The following is a 25,415-nucleotide window of genomic DNA, read 5'->3' on the forward strand; positions in this document are numbered from 1 at the left end:
CACATTCAATGAGTCGCTACAGATGACCGAAGCCGGCGACTGAAGTTCCTTGTTGTGAAGACGTCAGTGCTTTAAAAGTCAAATGTTTACAACTTCGAGGTCATTACTGCACAGTCTTCGCTAAAGCTCATCTCAGAAACCACTGATCGTCGCTCGTAGGTCTTTAAAGTCAAGCAACCTAACACGTTTTTAAATCAACGTGCTCAACACAAGGTGAGATCGGACGACCATAACATAACGTGGCATAGGATCCTGTGCATTAAAAATAATATTGTCCAACGGGTATACATGAGTTAATGCATATAAATAAGCGATTGGTATTAATAGTAAATAAACTCGTATGTATGTATGTATGTATGTATGTATGTATGTATGTATGTATGTATGTATGTATGTATGTATGTATGTATGTATGTACTACAGTCAAACCTGTCTTAGTGGTCCCTCTTACAGAACGATCACCCCTCTGTGTCACCCTTGGCGTTCCTGTAAAATTTCACATCGTAAAGGCCCCTCTGCTCTCGTGATGTTGTCTGTGGCCACGTATCATTGCTCCAATTTGCTACAAACTTTGTGTATAATGGTGGACATATCTGACTCTGAATGACCGCTCTAAAGACATATCTGACTCTGAATGACCGCTCTAAAAATTCGTAGACGGAAAGTAGGAAAAGAATCTATTTTGGCCGATTTTACATCAGCATCACACCTGTTTCGGAAATTATATGCATGTACTTGGTTGTGGTTTATGATATCGATGCATCGCATTTCATATACTGTGGTTACCTTTTCTAGATTCACCGAAACGCCACATCCCACCTTCTACAGAAAGATAACCCAGTGGTCACTTTGTCTCTGTCCGTTGGGGGTGACCACGATACACTGTTTAACTCTATACTGTATACAAGTTTATTTGTTATAGACATCGTAAAAATTATCCGTGTCTAAGTCAAGTTTCGCACGGGAACCGTTACACCACAGCACATGTGTACCAAGGTACAACGTTAACTGCAAACCACGTGTCTCAACAGAGTAAACACCGTTATTCTCTGATTTCTGTCATAAAAGGCAGTATAAACGTGCTAACTCACGCATCGAGCGCACGACTAGGATCTCGCTATATTTCTCTAAAAGACCAATGTCACACCTATGGAATGATACCCCAAAAATCTGCTTTAAGATGCTCGATCCAAGCCATATTCGGAAAGACGTGAATAGAAGTGCCTCTTTCAGACTCTGAGCTACATGAACCAGCTTTGTGTTTGTATTTTTTAAAATCTTTTTTGAACAGCAGGGACATTTTGGATACGAATCGTCCTCGATTCCATGGGTAAAATAGGTGTGAAACATCGCACAAAAGACAAGTCAAAAGTGGGGTACTTTCGATTCATTTTAATGCGAGGGGGAATCAATAACATTGTAAAAACACTATAAAAAGCCAAAAATGAAGACAAAACCAAAGTGTCCGTAGATTATGTAGAATAAAACATTGTCGGCAATGATTAGTTAATTCCATGGCAAGAAAATTATTACTCTTGATGAGGTTATCATAAATAAAAAAATGACTAAGGTAATGGCATTCTTTGTGAAGCACAGGCACAAATGTGCCTATTTTGCCATTCTAGCTAATTTAAAAGCGACATATGTTTCAAAGCACGGACCGATATACCTATATATAGACTTACAGTTGCCCCCATCTCCCTTTAACAAGCACGCTTTTCTAGCAGCATTAGCTTTGTAAATCACGACAGCGATCGAATGTATAAATGCGAGACTGTAAATATCGCCCGATATATACGTGAAAATCGCGTTACTCTTTACAAAAATTGTCAATATGTATATGATAATATTAGTGCTTACGCTTCGGAAAATAATAGGCTTGCATGATTGACTTACAAAATTCATAATATGATAACGATTATCGTTATGAAAATCGTTCACATAAAGATCCACATCTTGTTCACAAAATGCCAAAATTTGTCGACGCTTTAAAATCCGACCAAGATAAATTAGAAGCATTCGTGATTTGCCCATCCTGAAGATTTGCAAAGGCATTATCTGCTGCAAAGATTCACAATTGTGCAAAAAAACCAGCCTCGAAATTGACATTAAAAAAAACAACAAGAGCTCGCAATCACCCTTCAAATCACGTGTTTGATCTCACAGTCACATGCTCGTGCAGACATCGGAGTCGAGTTACAGGCAGCAGCATGACCTCGATGCCGCATGCATGCTTTCCAACACGTGACTACAATATTGTCTCGGCTCATGTGTAGACTCGCTAGGTTGGTAGACAGTTGCTTCACGTTGATTAAATACCGTAAGCTTAAGGAGACCGAAGCTGTTTGTAAGTCACAAACCTAGCGGTCCATCACTCGTCTGTCGCTGGGAACTGCGGCAGTTCAGCAACTAGGATTTGAAGGTAACTTTTTAACTTGTTTTCAGGGCAGATCGCAAAATTTACAAATATCTGTATGTTCAGAAGTGCAATGATGTATTTCCTGTAGTCATTCCACGAGTAAGGTAAGCTGGCCCCACAGGCGGAATTAGCAAGATCCCGCTGTAAATATACGGTTCCATATCTCAAAGCTCTTCACAAGGCTAGTGTAGTGTACAACTGCGCCTAGCCACGTACAATGTGACTATTATATGTCCTCCAAACGTAGCTCTTTGCTTGAGTAATGCGGCAAGGACACTCGCTCAGCATGGAAAAAAACTATACTCCTAAAATACGGCTTTCTCTTTACATTCTTTCTCTATCTATTGTTTATTGCAAGTACTGAAAGTACCACAGTTTTTTTATTCTCATAGGGTTGCCAGTGGCTGCATTGTACTTTTTTGATCCAAGCATCGAAAATGAAATATAAGCTAGCTATACATGTCAGTGTGACCGGCACGTTGGTGGAATTATTTTTGCCAAGCATGGCATGTAGGTAGTTGCAGAGTCTGGACCATGAACGGGCAAATAACTTGTAATTAAACGATAGCATTATTCTGTATATATGATCATTTGAACCCGCCTACCGCGCGTTGGCCTTTCGTTGAACGATTAACAACCGTGCCTCACCGACCCATTTCACTGAAATCGCAGCCTGACAACAAGGCAACGCTGTGAACTGAAAAAGGATACGTGCTCACTGCGTGGCTCGGCCGTTGACATACAAACACGTACAATGCAGTATGTGTGTTACTTAATGCATCTGTGTCGATTATGCAAATAGGGCTTCCAAGGTTGGCCGCATTTACTCAGTACGGCTACTGCTGTGCCCTGATTTCGTCCTGTTGTTTGTCCAGGCAGAATCCAGGATGACCGTATGTGTAAGTGATGAGAGCTTTCTAAAGGCGTCGGCTTGGCTCTTTTTGGCCACATTATCAGATTACCCTTTACTTGTTCCGCGCGTTCGCAGCTAATTTCAGGGACGCACAATACAGAGAGGTGGGGAAAGTGTACGCGACGACGCGGCTGCGTTAGATTTTCAAAATTAAATTTCCGTGCACTTAAAAGATCGAAATCAAAACGGAAAAGTTCAATGACATGATCGAACTTCGGAACGGAGTAATTTTTACCGTACCTGCACATGAATAAATCAATAAATAAATAAAATAAATTGGTTTCTTTGAATACAAAGTGCATCTTCTCAGGGGATAGTGCTTGCAGGACACTTGATGTGTTCTCATTTTCATTGTAATATATATATATATATATATATATATATATATATATATATATATATATATATATATATATATATATATATATATATATAAAATATGGATTATAATTATGCTGTTTCAGTCAAACATTTTCTCAGAAATGTTACCAGACTCCTAATTTCTCCCTTTTTTCTCTCACCTGAAGTAAAATAAAAAGTAAAATTACAAAAGGTATGAAAGTACAATAGACAAAGGCATTTTAGTATCACTTTTGGTCAAAAATTACAATTTGGAATACATTTCTGTAACTGGATAGGCAAGAGTATTAAAAATTTATTCGTTCTGAAATCATCAGATACAGTGAATTATATTTAGTCTTTGTGTAGAATGTAGTCAAGCGTAGAGACTCGCAAAAGTGAATTATTCCATTTCTTGCTCGATCACGATGCTACATGAAGTTGAAGGGCAACTTACATGTAAATAACATCTAAAAATGGAAAGTGTTGTTTAAGCTTTCCTCTTATAATGCACTAAATATCGTCTAATTCAAGTCAAGCTAACTTCGAGTACCTTTTTGTAAGCATTGCTGTAAATCAAATATATGTGAATGATGTGGTAGGAACAGAAACGACATGGCGCAGTGTTCCATAATGCGGTGGCGGGAAATATCAGTGCACGCAACAGTGCTATATCACCTATAACGCCATGTTTTATCACTTTCTGTGCCATATCACGTGAGTGAAGCTCAGCCAATCACAGTAACTGGATAATACGTGGTGTTAAAAAAAATCACATGGTATACACAGGTCTGTGTGTGTATGCACTCCGATAATGACATAGCTCAGCGTCACAGGCTGTTCAATTTAAAGTAACACCATAATTTGCCGAGCCGCTTTTCTTTTGAGAATTCTTCCCCAATTCCTTTAATGTTTCTTTAAGGTAGAATGTGGCTCAGGGACAGACATTTGAACTTGCACTTTTACAACTCTTTTCTGATCTACCACTGGTTGGGGATTAATTTTTGATGTTCTTGGAGGTAAGAAAAATTTTCACTGTCTTGTTTTTGAAATTGAAAATTTCATCTTGCCTCATAGAGTTAACACAGGGATTGTGGCCAGTTTGAATTTCAAATATTGGTAAATGTTAGGCAGTTTTGTTTCTGTAGTATCAAACTTTGCACGTATCTGAATTTTTTTCTTGATTTGGTGATAGAATGTTTGAATTGAGGAAAGTTTGAGAAAAAGTTTAAGTAATTTACTTTCGAGGTACACACTACCTTAATCCATGTGTTACAATGGATGATACATAACATGTTTATTGGATGGCAGTTCTTTATGCAAGGATGAAACTTGTGGATGTTAAAATTAAAAGGTGCCTCAGTCATTTCAAATTTTCATCCAAGTGAGCAAGATCAGATAAAGCCATTGATAAGGGCTTGATATGGACCCAGTTCAAGTCAAATTGGCCCATGTTAAGTTGTAAAGAAAATTGACGGAGAACATGTATGTGTATGGATTCAGTGTAGATCATAAACCATCATATGCTTCAAGTTGCTTAAAATCTCAGCCTTTCCCAGTGCAAGATGAATCTGTATGCTTGATTAGGGTTATTTTTTTATTTTATTGTATTTTTTCCAATTGAAAATAAAACTTTCCTTGAGAAAGAACTGATAATTTTTCTACTGAAAATAAAATTGTTTTAGTCCGAATGTCACTTGTTTGATTTCAATTCAACTGCCTTCAAACTTAAAAACTATGTTCTTGATCTTTTTATAGAAGTCTGTATCCCTTATCCTGCCAGAGCTATCAATTCTCTATATGCCAGATCAGGAAAAAGCCATATTGAGCAAAAACCTACATGTATTTTTATCCACTGTGCGTTGTCACTGGTTGCTCACCTCTACTGTCTATGCTAATATGTTGTAGCAGATTAACAGTAAAAATCATGACTTTCAGACTTAAATGTTAGTTCAAACTTTCCTCAATGAAACTTTCAACCATTCTCTTACCAAATCAAGAATAAAATTCAGGGGTCACCATGCAAAAGTTTTGGAACTAGAGAAGTGAATGCCTTGAATTTTTATTACCAATATTTTAAATTCAAAATGGCCACCATCCCTGTGTTAATTCTATGGGGAAATACAATTTTTGATTTTTAAAAAAACTTAGAAGGTGAAAATTATCCTTACTTACACCAAGAGCTTTAAAATGAACCCCTAAGTGGGCGATCAGAAAAAAGTTGTGAAAATTTGAGCCCAAGTGTGTGTCCCTGAGATGGATTCTACCTTATCATGCAACATATCATATAGAGACATTTTGTGCCTCTCTGATTTTGACCAACTTGACCACATGGTGACATATAAGCTTTGTCAGTAAGGAATGTACATTACAGTAATATCCCTGCACTATGATCAGCGTATAATTTATAACTGTTCACATAAAACAAAGACGGCTGTAAAAAGGTCATTTGCAGTGTATTGTTTGCTTCAAGCAAAGTATAATTTCTTCCAAAGTTTTGACCCATAAAATTAGTTCACAAAAGGTCATTCAATGCATAATAAGGTCAGACTATCGTCAAAGCTCAAATTAGAAAAACTTTACTACACAGAAAGAACACATAACCTTTTCTAGGGCAATTAAGATAAGAACTCTTGTTTTCCCATTTTGCATTTTAAACTCACTGTTTTTGTTCCACTCCCTCCCCTCCACTGTCTTTCACCTGAGTGCAACCAAGGTTTGGCATAAAGCCATGTGCAAGTACATTTTGCAGTACAGTGAAGGGACCGGGGATATTGGAGAGGGAATCACCTTCACTTGCATCAGTGGAGGGACTTGTATGCCATAGTTTTAGGGGCAAAAATGGCTGAAGATTTGGACAATATTTTTTCTGCTGTGGACATAATTTATTACATCGTGCTGACAGACAGGTGCATTCTTATTGGCTGTTTACTTTACACAGGCACTGCAATGGCATTGTTTCTGCTACATACAGGTACAATAACTAATCTTATCAAATTTTGTGCTCATTTGCATGTAAGCAGGGCATGAATGTAGAATAGGTGATACACCACACCCAGAAGTTCTCATGTGAAATAGAAGTGACTAAAGAAAGGATGGCAACTAAATCCCCTAACTTACTGTATGGTTTATTAACCCTTTGAGTGCCAAAGTCAGTTTTTGGCACCTTTATAAAATATAGCCCAGACAATTTTTTTCAGGTCATAACATTTTTTTCAGATTTTCCCCAAAATTTTGACCCAAAATTGGCATCTATAAAAAGTGCTGTCCATTTGGTCCAAAATTTTCAAAAGAATTACAGAAAAATTCATAAAAATTAGGAAAATGTTGCACTAAAATTTTGGTGGGAAAAATTTCAGCATTCAAAGGGTTAAACCTGATCACTAGTACGTGGTCCTGAATTACCTTTACCAGGTTTGTCTGTCCCTTTTGATCAAACAGGTGATGATGCTTTTCTCATTAAATCTGAAGTACTCATTGAAAAGCATAATTTTGCACTGTATTCATTTGTATCAAATCAGTGACTAGTTTGAAGAATCCACTATGCTGTGTTTAAATATTTGGACTCTTGCTAAAACCTTGGCTACACCTTTGGTGCCCTGTCCCGACTTTCTTGTGACATACGCCCTCAATTTTGCCAAGCGCAGCCGAGCCCAACAAGCTAACAACACACTGCCAACAAGATCTTGTCATACACTGCCCAGCTGGATCTGTAAGGGTTAAGAAACAGCCACTGTGTAGAGTTTTTATGTCAAGAAAAGTCTTTGTTACATTGACCTTGAACTCGTGCATGCTTTGGTATGAGTCCTGTATGTAACTGACTGTAAGTGTAGGGCCCCCAAAATTGTATCTTGTCGATGCTTCCTTCCAAAAATTTAGTGAAGATGAGCACTTTTTAAATTTTCATTGTTTTTGTTCTGGTCAGTCAGTCTGCTTTCAAAACATATACTTTAATAACAGTTAATTTTAATGTGTTGAATTCTGGTCATTTGAATTCTGGGTGCTAGGTTTTCAAGTGACGTGTGTGTAGACTAGGGAAAATTCCTATTTGGTTTCCGTGGACAAAATCCTGGCAACTTGTAGATTGGATGTCATGAGTTCGTGTGTCCATGGAGATATTTGAGACACGCTCAGGTCCATACCTTTCAAAGCCCCAAAAGCTGTGAATTTTATGCATTATTTGCATGATTTTATTTTCAAACCAAAGGTGGTTTGTGTAAATGTGCTAACTGAAGGACATGTATAGAAGTATCACTGCTCGCTGATTTGGACTCTGCCTACATGTTTTAAGAGGCTGAATAATAAAAGGATGCCGCACTCATAAAATGACGCCCTCAAGGAGAAAAGGTCAGAAAACAGTATTTTCTGCATATACACATCGTGATCATACCTGAAACAAGCATGGTGCCATTTACTTGAATGTACACAACACATGATGGTCAACATTTTGTTGTTGTAATCTCTATTTTCTTTGTCATGTGATTAGTTTTTGAAAATGGCGGGAAATCTAAAATGATAACATTTGAATTTACATGCCACTTTTGACATTTATGACAGTGTTATACACTTTTCAGTCTTTAATGGATCTTATTCAAAGAAACTCTTGGAAAACTGAAGATATTTTGAGATCAGTTTATTACACATTCCCAGCTGTTGGGGCTTTAAACTTGGTACAAGGACAATATGCTATGGCATACATATGAACATGAAATGGTCAATTTGTTTTTCGATATGATCCAAAAGGGCTGCCAGGGCCATTTTGTTTCCATTTTTCATGTGTTGAGCCACTACCCAGACATGCCTCGACTTATTTCTTTCAATCTTTGCAAGAAGAAAATAGACTATGACTTACATATGTGTGTAGAATTATTTTGTGATGCAATCCAATATGACTGCCAGCTGGCCATTTTGCTCTCAAGCCATAACTGTCTTCTTTTAAATTTGCCACAAAGACAACACACCGTGACATTCATATGCATATCTAATATATTCACAAATATGCTCCAAAATGGTCACCAGGCTGCCCTTTTGTTCTGATTTTTCCGAACTAAAGCTTTTTCTTACACATGCATTGACCATTTTCATTCAAACATTTTCATTCAACACGTTAAGACTTTACCTATGCATGTCAAATGTCTTCGTTATTACAATGTAAATACAACACAAATACAAGGTCAACACTTTCTCAGCAATTTTCCAGATATGGTTCGACCAATTTCATTTCATTCATGCTTTCCATCAATAGTGCCAAAATTTATTAACCGTGTGGTGACAGTGTCATTACAATGACTTGTTTTTACCGAAACTGAGGTTTGTAGTTTGGCGGAAAAGTTGTCAGTTCATTTGTTACTATCATTTCTTGTAGGAATTCTGCTTCTCGTTTCTCTATCTATCGTGTCTTTAAGTTGGACAAAAGATTGATTTTGTTTATAGCACTCCGGGCATGTTTAAAAAGATCGTTTTTGTTTGTAGTGTTTTTGGCATGTTTAAAACTTCAGAACAATGTGGGTGTACAGTATGTGTATGTTATCAAAAACAATAAGTCTAAAGATAGCAACTTTGCAGGGCTAGCAGTAACTTACAGGCTTTTTTGTTCAGATTTAGCTACTGATGGCAACATCCCAACGAATGGTTGTTCACATCACTGAACATGTAGGGTATACACAGTGAAATTCAGAAGTAAATTGACATCAAGGCCATATGCACTGCCTTTGTTGATTTTAGGTCAAGTTCAGCAAAGATAAACAGCAGTCAGAGACAGTATTGATAGTGACCGTATGATGCTCAATTCTATTTTTACCTCATGTTAGTTATTCTATAGTACTCATTTATAGCGGATATCCTGCAAAATGTTGATAAAAGTAAGATATTGCAGTAATTTTGTATTGTGTGCAAAATCAAGTTTCTCAATATTGTACTCCCCAAACCATGTTGAATGGCCTTGAGGTTAACTCATCAATGCTACCTGTACATGTATGTTCAGTTTTTACTCATACAAAACTTGAACTCATTTTTGAAGAATGACACTGTATGTTATATACCATTTCATGTTGGCAAGGCTATAAAACTTGAACACATCACAGAGAGACATAAAAAAATACATACTTGCTTTATTGGACAAAAACAATGAAAAAATCAAATGTGGTGGTTATTGTTTTAATTCTAGTGGTATTATTAATCAAGTAATTGACGAATTTTGCAAGTATTAAGAATCAGTATATATATATATATATATATATATATATATATATATATATATATATATATATATATATATATATATATATATATATATATATATATATATATATATATATATATATATATATATATATATATATATATATATATATATATATATATATACACCATACATACATACATACATACATACATACATACATACACATATATATGCAGATCAGATTAACAAACATGGTCTAGGCTGAGTGGTCAAGGTTAAGGACATTGGTCATTCATTATCCCAACTTATTTAATACCAGAAGTGTTACTTGGTAAATGTTTAAGTCATGAAAATAATTATTTTTCTTGAAAGAGAAATTACATGGCATTTTTAGGGTTTTTTTAAATTTTGGAACATCTCTGACCCAATGGTTTACTTTCTTAATGTTTAAACAGTTGTATAGCCCTGAAATACATGTATTACATCATTAAAATTTTCTGTTGACCTGGTAAAGTGTTGCTGAGGGCATTATTATAAGTGCCAGGGTTTTTGGCATGGGGAATGCCTTTGAAAACAGAGTTACAGCAGCACTGGTTTTAAGTAGGGGGAGCCATTCAGAGATGAATTATTGTAACTTAACGTTTCTCTTCAAAAGACTTTAACAAGACAGTGCAAAGTACGTGAATGATCTTTGTATGCTAAAAGAATCTGTGACATTTTCCAACTTACTTTATAACCAAGTATTTCAATACAATAATAGAATTCAATACTTTGATTTCTTAAATGAATATGCTTATCTGGTAACCTTGATGTGGTACAAACATTTCTCTTGTAAAAGTGTGTTCTGCATCTCGAGCAAAATTTAAAAAAATGGTAGTTAAATAATTTTACTATCAACCCAAGGTTGAAATTTACATTCTAATTGTCTGCTAAAACGATTAAACAGGTTTTACTTTAAAAAAAAAGAGCAACTAACAAGATTTCTTTAAGTTAATTGTGTCTCAACTTGAGGCATCTGTCTGTAATATCACGGCCCCTCCACCTTTTTTGGGAGGGACAGTGGTAATATGCACCAATACTTTCTTGTCATTTGCTGTGAGGGTCAAATTATTCCACTTATGGACACCTGGGGGCGCTCTTGGGTACTCTTGATTACTCTACCATTGAGTATAAAAAAGAGAAAAACTATTAAATTTGAAAAGACTTGGGGCGCTCTTGGGTACTCTTGATTACTCTACCATTTGAGTATGAAAAAGAGAAAAACAAAGAACTTTGCATAGTAGGTTAAATATGGTGTTGGCTAATTTCGTTGACTAGCAGGTTAAAATGCCAGAAATTGTCATTTTAATATTTTTATGTCAAAACTAACAAAACATTTATTTCCATATAGTCCTCAAATGTAAGTCTGAATTTTGATCTTTTCCACAAGCTTGTTAACGCTGCCCTACATACATGTATTCATGTCATGAAATCATGACATTCAGTTGTACCTGACAAACACTGGTTCAAGTCTTCCTTAGGAGAAAAGTGTCCCTATTATTACAGTTGATAACCAACGGACCCGTAGGATTATTTTGATTTGTAAAATTCTAAGACCCCACAGGATTATGTTATTTTTTAAAATTCTGAAGGAACTGTTTTCGGACACAGTTTTCTCTCCTATCTTGCAAGCAACAGTTTGATGACAGTTTTGTTTCACCATTTTCATGTTGCACACTGCTGCTCCAATCTCCTTTCATCTTCTCATGTTTACTTTCTTTGCTCGTGACTATCACAAGGAAAACACAATTTATAATAATTGCAGTCCGAGTTACCCAAGTGGATGGATGATGTCATCCACAATTTATTGACTTTCTACAAACTGTACAGATGCGACTAAACTTATCAACAAATCTTAACTCTGTTTGTATCGAAACATTCATCACACATCTGTCACACGAAGTTAATACTGGGTCATATTTTATTTGCTAAACACCAATTGAAGTAGAACTGGTAGAAAAAACCAAAACACCTAGATCGAACCGTTGAGGTGTGAGGGTGTCTAATTATTATTTCACTTTTTGACAGAAGAATGATGTATGTATCTCATGTAAATTGACATCTTTCCCCATAGATTGGCATTTCCATCTTTCGCACCTATGAATGTTTCCACAGAAAGAGGGGTTGGGAAGGGGGAGAGCAGATCTAACAAGGTAATCGACATGGTTTCAAAAACATGCTAATTTCTCCACCCACATGATACAAAAATATGCCAAATGCCCAAGGGTGGGGGAAAATATAGGCTACAAGTATATAATTTGGCTTGATAATTGGCTTGATACAAGTCAAAATTTAGACAAGGTGTATAATGTGGCAATCAAATTCCCCTGTCCTGGGATACAATTTGCAAACAATTGTCCCTGTTACCCACACTCCCCCTGGTGGGAAACATATTTAGTTGCATTACCACTTTTTTGTGATATCCACATTTCAAATAGCCTCTGTCTGCTTTGTTGTAGATATAAACAATGGAGAAGGAGACATTAGCAGCAAGGGAACTGAAGAGGGCGCTGTTCAAAAAGGTATGTGGTTTTCAGGGCGCTGACCAACCAGCTTAGCTATAACCTTAATTCATACATTTTTACACGATGAGTAAGGGCAGTTATCACTTGTATCCAGTGTTTTAAGAAGCAAGTGTTACAATGTTTTAGAAGGGATATTCTTTTACAAGATGAACGTTGAAAGATATTTAGCATGACAGTAGTTTTTAGCTACTATAGTCTATAGAAGCTATTGGGATGGGTATCCGTCCGGCGTTCGTCGTCAGTGTGTATGTATGTATGTATGTATGTATGTATGTCCATTTGTGAGGCGTCCGTCCACTCAAATATCTTGAGAACCACAGTACTTACTGATTTGACATTTGTTGTGCAGATGAAAAATATGATTTTGATAAACTGTTTTTTTTTTATTTTTTTATGTTGTTGAAAATATGCAAATTAGCACCAAAAAAGGAGTTTTTGGTAAAAAATCTTCTTCTTGTTATTTGGTATACAAGTCCCTAGGGATAACCCAACCTAAATTTGTTCAAATTGTGATGAAATATGCAAATCTGTATTTTTAAGGAATTTTTGTCATTTTTGGTCAAAACTTTATTTCATCAAAACCACTTGTCTGACAGCTTTGATATTTGGTATACAAGTTCCCACAGATGAACTAAATATGATATATTGAATATATGAGGAATCTGCAATTTTGTATTTGTGGTGCAATTTTTGCCATTTTTGGTCAAAAAATGTGTTTCTCAAAAACTACTTGTCTGATGCCTTTGATATTTGGTATACAGGTTCCCAGGGGTTGTCTTAGTGTGATATATTGAAATTTGATGAAATCTTTAATTTTTGTATTTTTGGGTCAATTTTTGCCATTTTTGGTCAAAATATTTGTTTCTCAAAAGTTACTCATCTGACAGCTTTGATATTTGGTATACAGAATCCTAGGCTTTATCTTAATGTAATATATTGAAATTATGATGAAATCATCAATTTTGTATTTTTGCAGCTAATTTTGCCATTTTTGGTCAGGCCATCCTGAAATGAGCTATCAAAGATATCCACCCTCTTCATCAATACATGTGTCACAAAAAGTTATTCTCTACATAACACAGCAGAGCTCTGTCAACTGTTGGGTCGCGTGTACGTTTTTTCAAAACCGCTGGTCAGACAGGTTTTAATATTTGGTTTACAGGTCCCTAGGATGACCATAGTGAAATAATTTCATACAGTCAGGAAATACTTAATTTTGTATCCATGTCTATAGTAGCTTCAGTGACTTTGGCCCGATGTTTAATATTTCTGGGGCTAATATGTGATTATTCATCTTCCAATTTTACTTGATATATGAAGTATTAATTTTTTCAGATTTTCAGTCTCCTGATAAACATGCGTAATTGGATAAGTTTGTCATTACCCCACTCTTATACATATTTTTATCATTTTACACAATTTTATCATATATGACTTTTATTACCAGGCTGTTACAGATTTTGACACTCTGTGCTTTAGCTGTATTTTTGACATTTTGTAGACTCAATTTTATAGGTTATCGTTGGAATTTTGCTACTGACTCTTTTTGAAGTTTTGACGTATCTAAGCTGTGTGCAACATAGATATACATGCAGGGTACGTTTTAATGTGGAGTTACACTTAACCATCAACAGGGAAAGACACTAAGGGTTGTCCGATTGCCCGGGGCAAGTGAAAGTCGCGTTCGGGCAAGTGAACCTCCGATGCCACTTGCCCGACGGGACAAGTGAAAAAAATAATTACCTAAAATCGAATTCACGAGAGCGATTTTCTGGCGAGGGAACACGGACTAAACAACAAAAAATAATCATATTATGTCATTGTGAACATTTCCATGAGATTTTTCATAAAATTGCATGAAGAATTGATGAAAAGAATCATAAAATCGCTTCCAATAAAATGCAGTTCAAACAATACCACCGGTTAAATACCGTATGCTGATTTTGCATATGAAAAAGCTGTTCAGCTGGTGGAGCGTACGTTCACCAAAGTTCATTGCATTGACTGTGAGGTTACGGTGTCTCACAATATGTCGATAAAAAAAACAAACACACAGCGGTTTTTGTGCTTTGTATGAGCGTTTATAATAGGTAAAAATAAAGTCCAGTGGTGAAAAATCACCACAAAAAAGGGACTTTTACTAAAACGTACTCTTCAATGTTAACTTGTTGAGTGACAGTGAGTGGCATCCTGGCAAGACCGCATGCAATGAAAGGCATGAGCAAGCTTAGGTGTCAACGGGTCCAGTCTTTGAATTTTCAATGAACATTGACTTAATTTTCAGGTCAATAAGCCAAAAGTTACTTGTCCGTGGCAACCGATCTCTCTGTTTGTGAATTTTCCCATTCTAAAATGACTGTCAAGAAGCAATTGGATCGAATTTGACATCGAGAAATTCAACTTCCAAAATACATAAACACCGACGCCTTAAGTTGTTGGTTTAAATTCTATTTAGTCTGCGCATGAGCGATAAAGACCACCTAGGTTATTAGAAAAATATAGGATACTGGTATATAGTGCAATGGTAATCCAAACTTCATAGGGCTGGTGTATGATATAAGCGCAATAAAAACATGACAAAAAAGTACATTATTTTTCAGAAGTTTCAAAACATACCTTTATAGCTACAGATTTTTTTCTTTCAGTATAGATAAGTTAAAACTTTTAACTGCAAAAATACCTTGAAGGTACAATTGAAATGGCTGTTATTATTTGTACATTAAGCCCCAAGAAAGTAAACATACAAACATATGAACTACTAGAATTTTTTCTATGAATATGAAAGCCCCACTAGCTGTAAATCTTGAAATTTGTTGATCTAAAAAAGGCTTCCTATTTTCTGTGGTTTTCTTTAAATTCTACCCATTTACAGGATATAGTCTTTTACTGCTTTACAAAACATTCATTATTGAAAATTGGACAAGTAAATTTACATTTTAACCATTATTTTGATTGCCCGCCATACTACAAAGAAAACAAAACATATGTGTCCCAGTTGAAAATATTCAACACTATGCATTCCATTGGACTACTCTGTTGTTTCCGTGAATATTCAAATGATATAGCACGGTGTACACTGTTTTTGCTATATTTGCATGGGGTGCCATTTTACGTTTGGGCACACATTTATTATATTTCTTGTTCAAAATTGCACATGCAGTCTCACTGCAGTCTCACTCAATACTTGTATTCCAACCCCTCAAAGAGCATATTCCCAAAAACTTGTTTTAGTTCAGAAGTAAAATCACATAAAGAATGCTAAAAGATACAGCTAGTAGGGCTCTAATAATTAATTGAATACAAATGAGCCGTCCAGCACTCTTAGAAGTATGAGGAGAACCCTATGAGAATGTCTGACATTTTCTCATGATAACATGATAATTTTCAAAATAAAGTGGGTGAAATGAAAAACCAATGTTTTAGCTTTTTTCAAACATGTAAATTATACTGGGCAAGTGGTTTTCTAATTCGGGCAAGTGAACTGAACCCCCCACTTGCCCGAAGGGCAAGTGGATAAAAAAATAAGTGTCTTTCCCTCATCAAAGTTTTTTCAAAGCAATATTTCTCATCAAAGGTGACAAGAAAACCCCCTCATACTATATACTATATATTTTCAAAAAAAGCAGAGAATCTGAAGTTTAGTATTGTTGCAAAAGTTACTTGAAGGTTGAAGGGGTATATATTTGGGGTAGAGCACCTCAATTTGGTATTAATGATAAAAATCAATTTAAGTCAAAAACTTAGGACTATTTTCTGAAATTTAATATTTCACTTGAAACAAGAGTATATGTAAAAAACCTGACTATTTTATTTTTTATATACCCTCATTCTGTAATGACAGGGGTTGAAAGTGTGACACTCTTAAAAAGTCATTAAAATCATGATAGACTAAAATCAAATGCGTCTTATTAGTCCCCACGGACACCGTCCGGGGGGACTTATAGGTTTGGTCATGTCCGTGCGTGTGTGCGTCCGTGCGTGCGTGCGTGCGTGCGTGTGTGCGTGCGTGCGTCCGTGCGTTCACGCAGATATCTCAGAGACGCAAGAAGCAATTTCATTCAAACTTGGTACAAGGATTACTTCATATGTCATACAGATGCACGTCGATTTGTTTTGTGATACGATCCAATATGGTCGCCAGGCGGCCATTTTATTACGATTTTTTCATGTACAGAGCCATAACTCAGACATGTTTCAACCAATTTTATTCAAAGTTGGTACAATGACATTGACCAATGTCATAGATATGCACATCATTTTGTTTTGTGATACGATCCAATATGGCCGCCAGGCGGCCATTTTATTACGATTTTTTCATGTACAGAGCCATAACTCAGACATGTTTCAACCGATTTTATTCCAAGTTGGTACAAGGACATTGACCAATGTCATAGATATGCACGTCATTTTGTTTTGTGATACGATTCAATATGGCCGCCAGGCGGCCATTTTATTACGATTTTTTCATGTACAGAGCCAGATCTCAAACATGTTGCAACTGATTTTATTCAAAGTTGGTACAAGGACATTGACCAATGTCATAGATATGCACGTCATTTTGTTTTGTGATACGATCCAATATGGCCGCCAGGCGGCCATTTTATTACGATTTTTTCATGTACAGAGCCATAACTCAGACATGTTTCAACCGATTTTATTCCAAGTTGGTAAAAGGACATTGACTAATGTCATAGATATGCATGTCAATTTGTTTTGTGATACGATCCAATATGGCCGCCAGGCGGCCATTTTATTACGATTTTTTCATATACAGTGCCATAACTCAGACATGTTTTAACCGATTTTATTCAAAGTTGGTACAAGGACATTGACCAATGTCATAGATATGCATGTCAATTTGTTTTGTGATACAATCCAATATGGCTGCTGTGTGGCCATTTTATTACGATTTTTTCATATGCAGAGGCATAACTCAGGCAAATCTCAACCGATTTTATTCAAAGTTGGTACAAGGACATTGATCCATGTCTTACATATGTACGTCAATTTGTTATGTGATACGATCCAGTATGGCCGCTAGGCAGCCATTTTATTACGATATTTTCATGTACAGAGCAATAACTCAGACATGTTTCAACGGATTTTATTCAAAGTTGGTACAAGGAGATTGACTAATGTCATACATATGCATGTCAATTTGTTATGTGATACGATCCAATATGGCTGCCTTGCGGCCATTTTATTACGATTTTTTCCTGTCGAGGGCCATAATACTCTAAGGCATATCTTAACCGATTTTATTCAAAGTTGGTACAAGGACATTAAACTATGTCATACATATGTTTGTCAATTTGTTTCTTGATATGATCCAATATGGCTGCATGGCAGCCATTTTGTTACAATTTTTTCGTGTCCTTAGCCAAAACTTGGGCATGTCTCAATTAATGAAGAGGACTCTATCCTCTTAGGACATGTAATCAAAGTACCCATTAACAAGTGGGGACTGTGTCATCAACGATGACTTGTTCAAAATGTAAGAACTTTATTGCCGAACAAAATAGTATTTAAAGAACATATTAAATGTGAAAATTTCAGACAATTTGACCTGGCTAGAGTGGAGTTAAATTCTTTGGAAATTTTATAATTGGGAGAAGAGAAGCTAGGAAATTGGATGATTTACATAAATTTACATATTTTTACATTTCTTTCTCACTCAAATTACAACCGGTTGACAAGCTAAAAGGTGAATGGACCAAATATTTTAATCTTGGGTCAATAAATTACTTAAAATTTAATGAATCTTTGCAAAACAGTGATGTTTTAGCAAAATATGCTGTGTTATGAGTAACACCACCTTAATTAGAATTTTAAAATTGAAAATCCTCAGAAATAGTTTTCATAGCTATTTAATTCCTCCCACTGTTTTTGATCAGATATCACTTTATTTAGCAAGTGTCTTTTGCAATTTGCAGTGCCATGGATTGTCTCTTCTGACGGGGTGCAGTGTCTTCATTCGCATCATCGATGCTGAAGACGGAATCCAGTTTTACGGAACCAAGGACCAAGTCAGCAGATACATGTCAAGCAGGCTAAGTTTCCAAAAGCATGACCAAGAAGTCTCTGGTGAAACTGGTCTGCCAAAACCGGGAGATAGAAATTACCGATGGTTTGGCCATGGCAAACACTCCGAGGACTCTCAGTGTTTTGAACAGAGTAAAAATAAAGAAAGGAAGCAAGGAGACGATCTGCCAAATAGCACTACGAACATTGTAACCAGTTCAGACTCTGGCCATTCTAGCAACTGTGAAGTGATATCTATAAGCGATGAAAGCAATTCAGAAACAGAGTATGGTGATTTGACACGCCTTGCCAATCTGACAGAAGACAGCCAGAAAAAATTTGAAGGTACTTCAGAACAAATTGCAGAAGCTCACCCATATCCAGCAGCAAGCAATAAGGACAGTTCACACCACATCCGACAAAGGCGTCTGCAGATTCGCGACGTGATGAAAGAGATTATCAAAAGACATGAATGTAAGCAAGATAACAGTAATGTACAGACAGCAACAAACGAAAGCACTGGTTTTTTCCGAGAAAAACTCACAGAAGTCATGATCAGAAGGGCACTTTTAGAGCAAATCAGTGAAGAGGAAAGGAGCAAAGAACAGGATGCAGCCAAATCCAATCTTGAAAAGGGGAGCTCACAGAGTTCTGGAGATGTTCCAAGACAGGAAGCTGTGAAAAATATGCAGGCGAGCAGAGAGAACTTTCTGAATGTTGAGAAAAATGAAAAGAATCACCATGTTGGCTCTCAGCAGGACAAGAGTTCATGTATGCAGACCAGTGAACGCTGTGAAGATATCCTAGAGTCTGAACTGACCAAATCCCAGCATGCCAAGTCAGGAGGGGAAGAGACTTCAGTTCATACTACCACAGATGAGCCATGCCATAGGAATGATACACCTGTCCCATCTTTCTCTCCAAAACTAGAGGTCTCAGGTCAGCTCCATCCATGTCATAGAGAACAGCATGCAAAAGACCGTGCAGAACAGTGGGAACCACTTGACTTTTCAAGAAAAAGGCCAGCAGAGAAAGATCCCCATGGAGCAAAGTTAATGAAAACCACTGCGGCTGTTTATACAGTGCCGCAACATGATCATGAAGACAAGGCAGAAGAAAGTAATGGGTCTTCAAATGATGAAGCATCACCAGACAGCGAGGCATCATCAGAGTTCCAGTTTTATGATGTGTCTACAAAAGCCAAAAGGCGCTATCAGTGTGGGCTGTGCGGCAAAGCTTTCACCCAGCTCTCAGTGCTTAAAGAACATGTTAAAACTCACACAGGGGAGAAGCCATACACCTGTAAAATATGTGGCAAAGAGTTCAGCCATCCCAGCAACTTCAAGCGCCATGAACGGCTAGTTCACAGCGGTCCACATGAGACAAGGCGCCATCAGTGCCCGGTGTGTTTCAAAGCCTTTCCACTCTCTCACCACCTGAAGGAACATTTTCGAATACACAGCGGTGAACGTCCGTACCAGTGCAAGACCTGTGGACAAAGATTCAAACAGTCATCCACATTGAAAACACACCAAAAGCGACATAATGGAAGCTCACCAACCCATAACAGCAGCCAACAGGTATCATCAAAGTTAGCTGCACCACATCCGCAAGCTCTCTCCCCAAATCCCCAAGCTAGATCTCCAGACTCTGAAGATGGTAGACTTGTGGTCAAAACCTACCCATGCATATCTCCTACCATGAGCCACCATAATTTGCCCAAAGAAAGCAACAACTCTGGTAGACCAATGCAAAGCCTTCCTTACATGGAAACATTGCAGTCGGTGTTGTTACACAGGGTTTCCCGTGTGCCAGACACGGAATTAGTGCAGAGAGTATTTCACGGCAGCTCCTCCCATCTGCATCAGCCTCCGTCTCATATGTCACACTGGTACAGGGCAACATCAGAGCATCAGTCATTCATCCAAAGAGATGAGCCAACAAATTGCCAGAACTCAGACCGTGAAAACGGATCTGTAAAGGAAGGTTTGTCACCAACTGATCAAAGCAGCTCTGCCGATGGGCACACTAGTCCAAAGGAAAAGACCATGTACCCACCTCCACTGATTCATTTACCATCAAGAGATCACAGGGAGGCAATGGCGGGAAAAAATGAAAGGTGCCTAATGCCACCAAATCAATGCCATGAATCCAGCGCTAACAGATCTCAGATGCAGGAAAGCAACACCCAAAGCATAACGCTGAGAGCCCTTGAAACACAGCACACCCCTCCATGTTCATCACCAATGCATATTTCCCAGAATTCATCACCAAGTTCCCGTTTAAACAACTCAAATGGCATTAGCGATATCTTCTCCAAGCCTCACATGGGTTACCCAAGCACAAAACTCCAGAAGAATGCAAATCAGCCCCGTACATCCTTATGGGAGCGCATCAAATTAAAATTAGAGCCAGATGAGAAAAACAATCTTGTGCCCCGCGATGGTACTCGGGAGTCTGCTGTACGGGACAAATGGCCAGTGAGGACTGAAAATGACAAAGATGGTGAAGTGGCCATTGCTGATGACAGTGATGTAGAAATCTGTTATCTTGGTGAGAATGCTAGGTTTGGTGCCACCAATGATAATATTGGCGTTGATAGAGATGACTTGGCAGAAAGTGGCAACAATAGCAGTGTCAAAATGTCCAGAATCAATAGTGACATTGACAATGACAGTCACAACCTGTCACCCATCAATGGGAGCATAAACATAAACAATCCGTATTCACCTGAGCAGGCTTCGCAAGACAGGGTAACTGAGACACATCCAGAGAAAGAGTTTATGAATCGGTTTCTGTGTTCCGTCTGCAACAAAAACTTATCTTGTGCAGCCACACTGCGTGAACATCAGAGAGTCTGTCATGGCGTGGGGCAAGCGGAGACCTACCTGTGCCAGAGGTGTGGCAGAGGTTTTAGCAACCACAGCAACTTTAAACGTCACCAAAGACTCATGCACAATGATGTGAAAGTCAGGCGCCACCAGTGTCCAGTATGTTTTAAAGCATTTCCCCTGGGACATCACCTCAAGGAACATTTCCGCATACATAGCGGTGAGCGCCCATACAAGTGTGATATCTGCGGCAAGGGATTCACCCAGTCTTCAACTCTGAAAAATCACAAGAAGACTCATCCAATTGGGACAAGAGACTTTCAATGTGATATCTGTGAACTGAAGTGTGACAGTGCTTTGGCACTTGTTAACCACAGAATGATACACATTATAAATTCCTGTCAGTGCCCTGGCTGTGGAAAGAAATGTAATTCACCACATGAACTAGCTGTACACAGAGTGAAAGAGTACTGTCCAGCCAGACAAAGGACTAACAGCACTGGGGATAGTAATGATAATGAGCAACAGATCAGAGTTTAACTCTTCTGTCAATTTCTCATAAGAAAATTTGGAAAAGGGTCTATTTCAAGTATTTGTATAACAATGTCTGGACTCAGTAGTTGAAACCAAAAATATACTCACACTGATAAAAAAATGGGCCAAATGATCTTTTTTAAAGGACATTTTCATTTTTCATGTTTCTTGAATACTTAGTTACCCTTTACAGCAATACACTCTGTTTCCAAGTGACAAGTGTAGCGACATTGCTAATTCTCCATTTGTCACCTTTTAGAAATCATTATACATAGAATTTGTATCATCCAGGTTGCTAGGAGGTACTGATATTAAAGACACAGATTTAGGGGACAGAGATCAAAATTTTACAATTCCACTTTTATAGAAGGTCTGCATGTAGTTATACATTTTGAACAGTAACTGACCATGATAAAGATTCATCCCGTTAAAGTCCCGCTGTTGAATTTTTTATTCAAGTTTCATTACTTTGATATCATGATGTATGAAGAAGGCAACAAGGCTGTTTTCCTGATAAAGATTTAAACAATAAATCGAGGTTTCATGTGAATTGAAAATAGGTACGACAGATGTATTCTATATAAATCAAAATACAAAAAAGGAACATATATAGTTAGTGTGCCATATCTGTGTTGATAGTAATCTCCACAGTTGATTCTGAACCACATGCAGACACTTTTAGGACAGGCAGCAATAGTCTCTTTTCATCTTACTTTTCATTTCAGGGAAAGTATCAGACCTTAAACATGAGCATAGAGTTGAGTGCTGTATTCATTTTAAAAACTTGTCAATGTTTGTGCATATAGGTAGTAGATTTTTGTGCAGATTAGTAACTTTCTTTTGTGAAAGCTGCAGCTTCTATTTGGAAACATTTTGTGGTTCCTTGTAGATGACAGTCCAAAACAGCAGATAGTAGCTTCAGAGTTATTCAATGAAAATGTAACTATACTTATATATTAATGATACAGTGTAGCTAAAACCATTAAAATGTATCAACACTCGTACCTTTCTGATACAGTGAAGCTGAAAATCACCAAAATTCAACCACACTATTACATTTCTGATACTGTGTAGCTGAAAACCATAAAAATGGAATTCTTACATTTTTGATACAGAAAAGCTGAAAACCATCAAAATGTAACTACACTCCTACATTTCTGATACAGTGTAGCTGAAAACCATCAAAATGTAACTACACTCCTACATTTCTGATACAGTGTAGCTGAAATCTATCAAAATGTAACTACACTAATATATTTCTGATAGAGTGTAGCTGAAAGCTATCAAAATGTAACTACACTCCTACATTTCTGATACAGTGTAGCTGAAAACCATCAAAATGTAATTACACTCCTACATTTCTGATACAGTGTAGCTGAAAACTATCAAAATGTAACTATACTCCTACATTTCTGATACAGTGTAGCTGAAAGACATCAAAATGTAACTACACTAATATATTTCTGATAAAGTATTTCTGAAAAAAAAAACCAGCAACAACACTGAAACTTTAATGACAAAGATTGTTATACTGATAAATGGTTACTTTCTGTAATGTGATTCAATTTTGCAACTTTCCAAAAACATTTAAATCCGTCAAATTAAGCCAAGTACCTGCATCTCAAAATGTTCAATTTTTCCTTTCACAATATATCATCTAATTTTACTCTCACTATCTGAATTATGTCCAAGTTGCAGTGTAAGTGGCGTTAGTGTTGATATTGTCATCCAAAACTGACCAAGGAGTTACTTTGCAAATTTCTGGAAACTCAAATACTGATTGCCATTTTTAGCAGTGCACCATAAGAAGATACAATGCCTTTATTACTTATTATATTATAGCCCTTTCAATACCTGTGAATTTTGTGACGTCATCTCCCAAGATGATTCTGATAATGTATTTGATTATCCAGCATTGTGCCCAAAGATATTTTCTACCTCTACTAATTCACTGGCATTGCCAAAACTATAAAATTACAGCAATAATGTGCCCCCTCAAGGCCCATAATAGACTAAAGCAAACTTTGCACTGTACTGGACTTGACTTATACTGGTACATTATGTCATACTCAGTATGCTTTCGTCAATCAAGGGCCGAAAGGGGGTACATTATTGCATAAATAAACAGCCCACTGCTTAATAGCTGCAAAAAACAATGAACTTTACTGCAGTGTTGGTCATTGGGGTCAGTGAATACAAAAACATAACCAGACCATGATTTATCACATAGCTTTTGTATTATTTTACTGAATAACCATATAATTCAAGTAGGTATATAGTTGTTACCATATTGTGGGTGTACTAAAGTATATTTCTTGTTCATTTAAGTACATTCACGTATGTGATGACAAGAAGACATATATGAGGCAGTTTTGAAAAGCCCCAGGCATTCATGCATTTAATCCCAGTGAAAATATGGATCAGCTTCTGTTGTTTACTTTTGGCAAATCAGTACTTTGCTTTTAGATGAACAAAATTCAGAAATAGTTGAAAGCAAGTTTCATAGAAATTTCTCTACCACATTTCACAACAGCCTTTTCTGAAAACATACCAATGCCTGTGTCATGATTTGTTGGAGTAGTCTGTCTGGAAAATCTGGCATTGAATTTACAGTGTCTTATAATGAAAAATTGTGTTGCGAGAATTCTTAATTAGTTATTCACACACTGAGAACAGTGGCTTCCAGATAAACACAATTTGGTAACATTGTATACAAATAAAACTGGAAATTTACAGTAGTGTATATGTATACCAGTATGTGGGTGTTTTTTATGACCACTGGAAGTTATTCTGCTTTTTCAACTTTTGATAGTTAGGAGAGAGCCGGGGAAGGTTTTCAACAAACTGTTACTGGATATGTTCTGGTGTTTGTCTCGATGTTTTTTGCAACATTTTAGTCATTAAAAAAATCGAAGAAATTCGAAACAGAAGTACAGATGTGTTATGTTATCCAAACAGAGTTATTATAGCTGTAACTTTTGGTTATATTGTTATTATGTTTCTTGTGTAAAACACGTCTTTCAATGTCGGATATATACGTTCTTCCTCCAAAAGCATTATTTAAATTTTTGTTGCCGAGTGCAAGGGTATCACTCGTAATGCATTTTTTACAATGTCCAATATCGTTAACAAATGACTGCAATTCAGTTATCACCATTAACATTGGATATTACACACAGGCTGCGTTTACCGATTGAACCTGTCCCGATTTTTTTAAGTAGAACACGATTGGAACTAATTTGGGATAATTGGATGGTGAAGCTAAGTAATGTCGATTTAATCTACAAATGTAATCTCATCTGCTTTTCTTTTTACAGTACACACTTGTTCTTATAGTTATTTGCGATATTGCAACATTCAGCTATATGGCACCTAACACTTTTGAGAAATTTGCAAAATATGAAAATCCAATCATCCCAAATTAGTTCCAATCGTGTTGTAGATAAAAGACAGAACAAAAGAGGCTGGAAAATAAATCAAAAGTTTCAACTAGTGGGTCTTAAGGTAGACCATGAGGCAGCGCCTTTAATGAGCTGTTTCTGAGATGAGTTCAGTCTCTGTAAACTTTACTCCTAAATAGGAAGTGCTGTGTTCGGTAATTTTCACAATA

At 36.8% G+C, this 25,415-nt stretch overlaps 1 protein-coding gene across 1 annotated transcript; it reads left to right on the forward strand.

The window, feature by feature from the left end:
* Nucleotides 1–2,296: 2,296 nt before the first annotated feature.
* LOC139123198 (zinc finger protein 184-like) lies at nucleotides 2,297–24,735 on the forward strand. The gene is made up of 3 exons (XM_070689298.1): nucleotides 2,297–2,422; nucleotides 12,354–12,416; nucleotides 18,353–24,735. Exons 2-3 carry the CDS (start codon nucleotides 12,363–12,365, stop codon nucleotides 21,809–21,811), a joined length of 3,513 nt encoding a protein of 1,170 aa, XP_070545399.1. The 5' UTR covers nucleotides 2,297–2,422; nucleotides 12,354–12,362; the 3' UTR covers nucleotides 21,812–24,735.
* Nucleotides 24,736–25,415: the final 680 nt, after the last annotated feature.

Source organism: Ptychodera flava, chromosome 22 (genome assembly GCF_041260155.1).
Source record: "Ptychodera flava strain L36383 chromosome 22, AS_Pfla_20210202, whole genome shotgun sequence".
NCBI classification, from domain to species: Eukaryota; Metazoa; Hemichordata; class Enteropneusta; family Ptychoderidae; genus Ptychodera; species Ptychodera flava.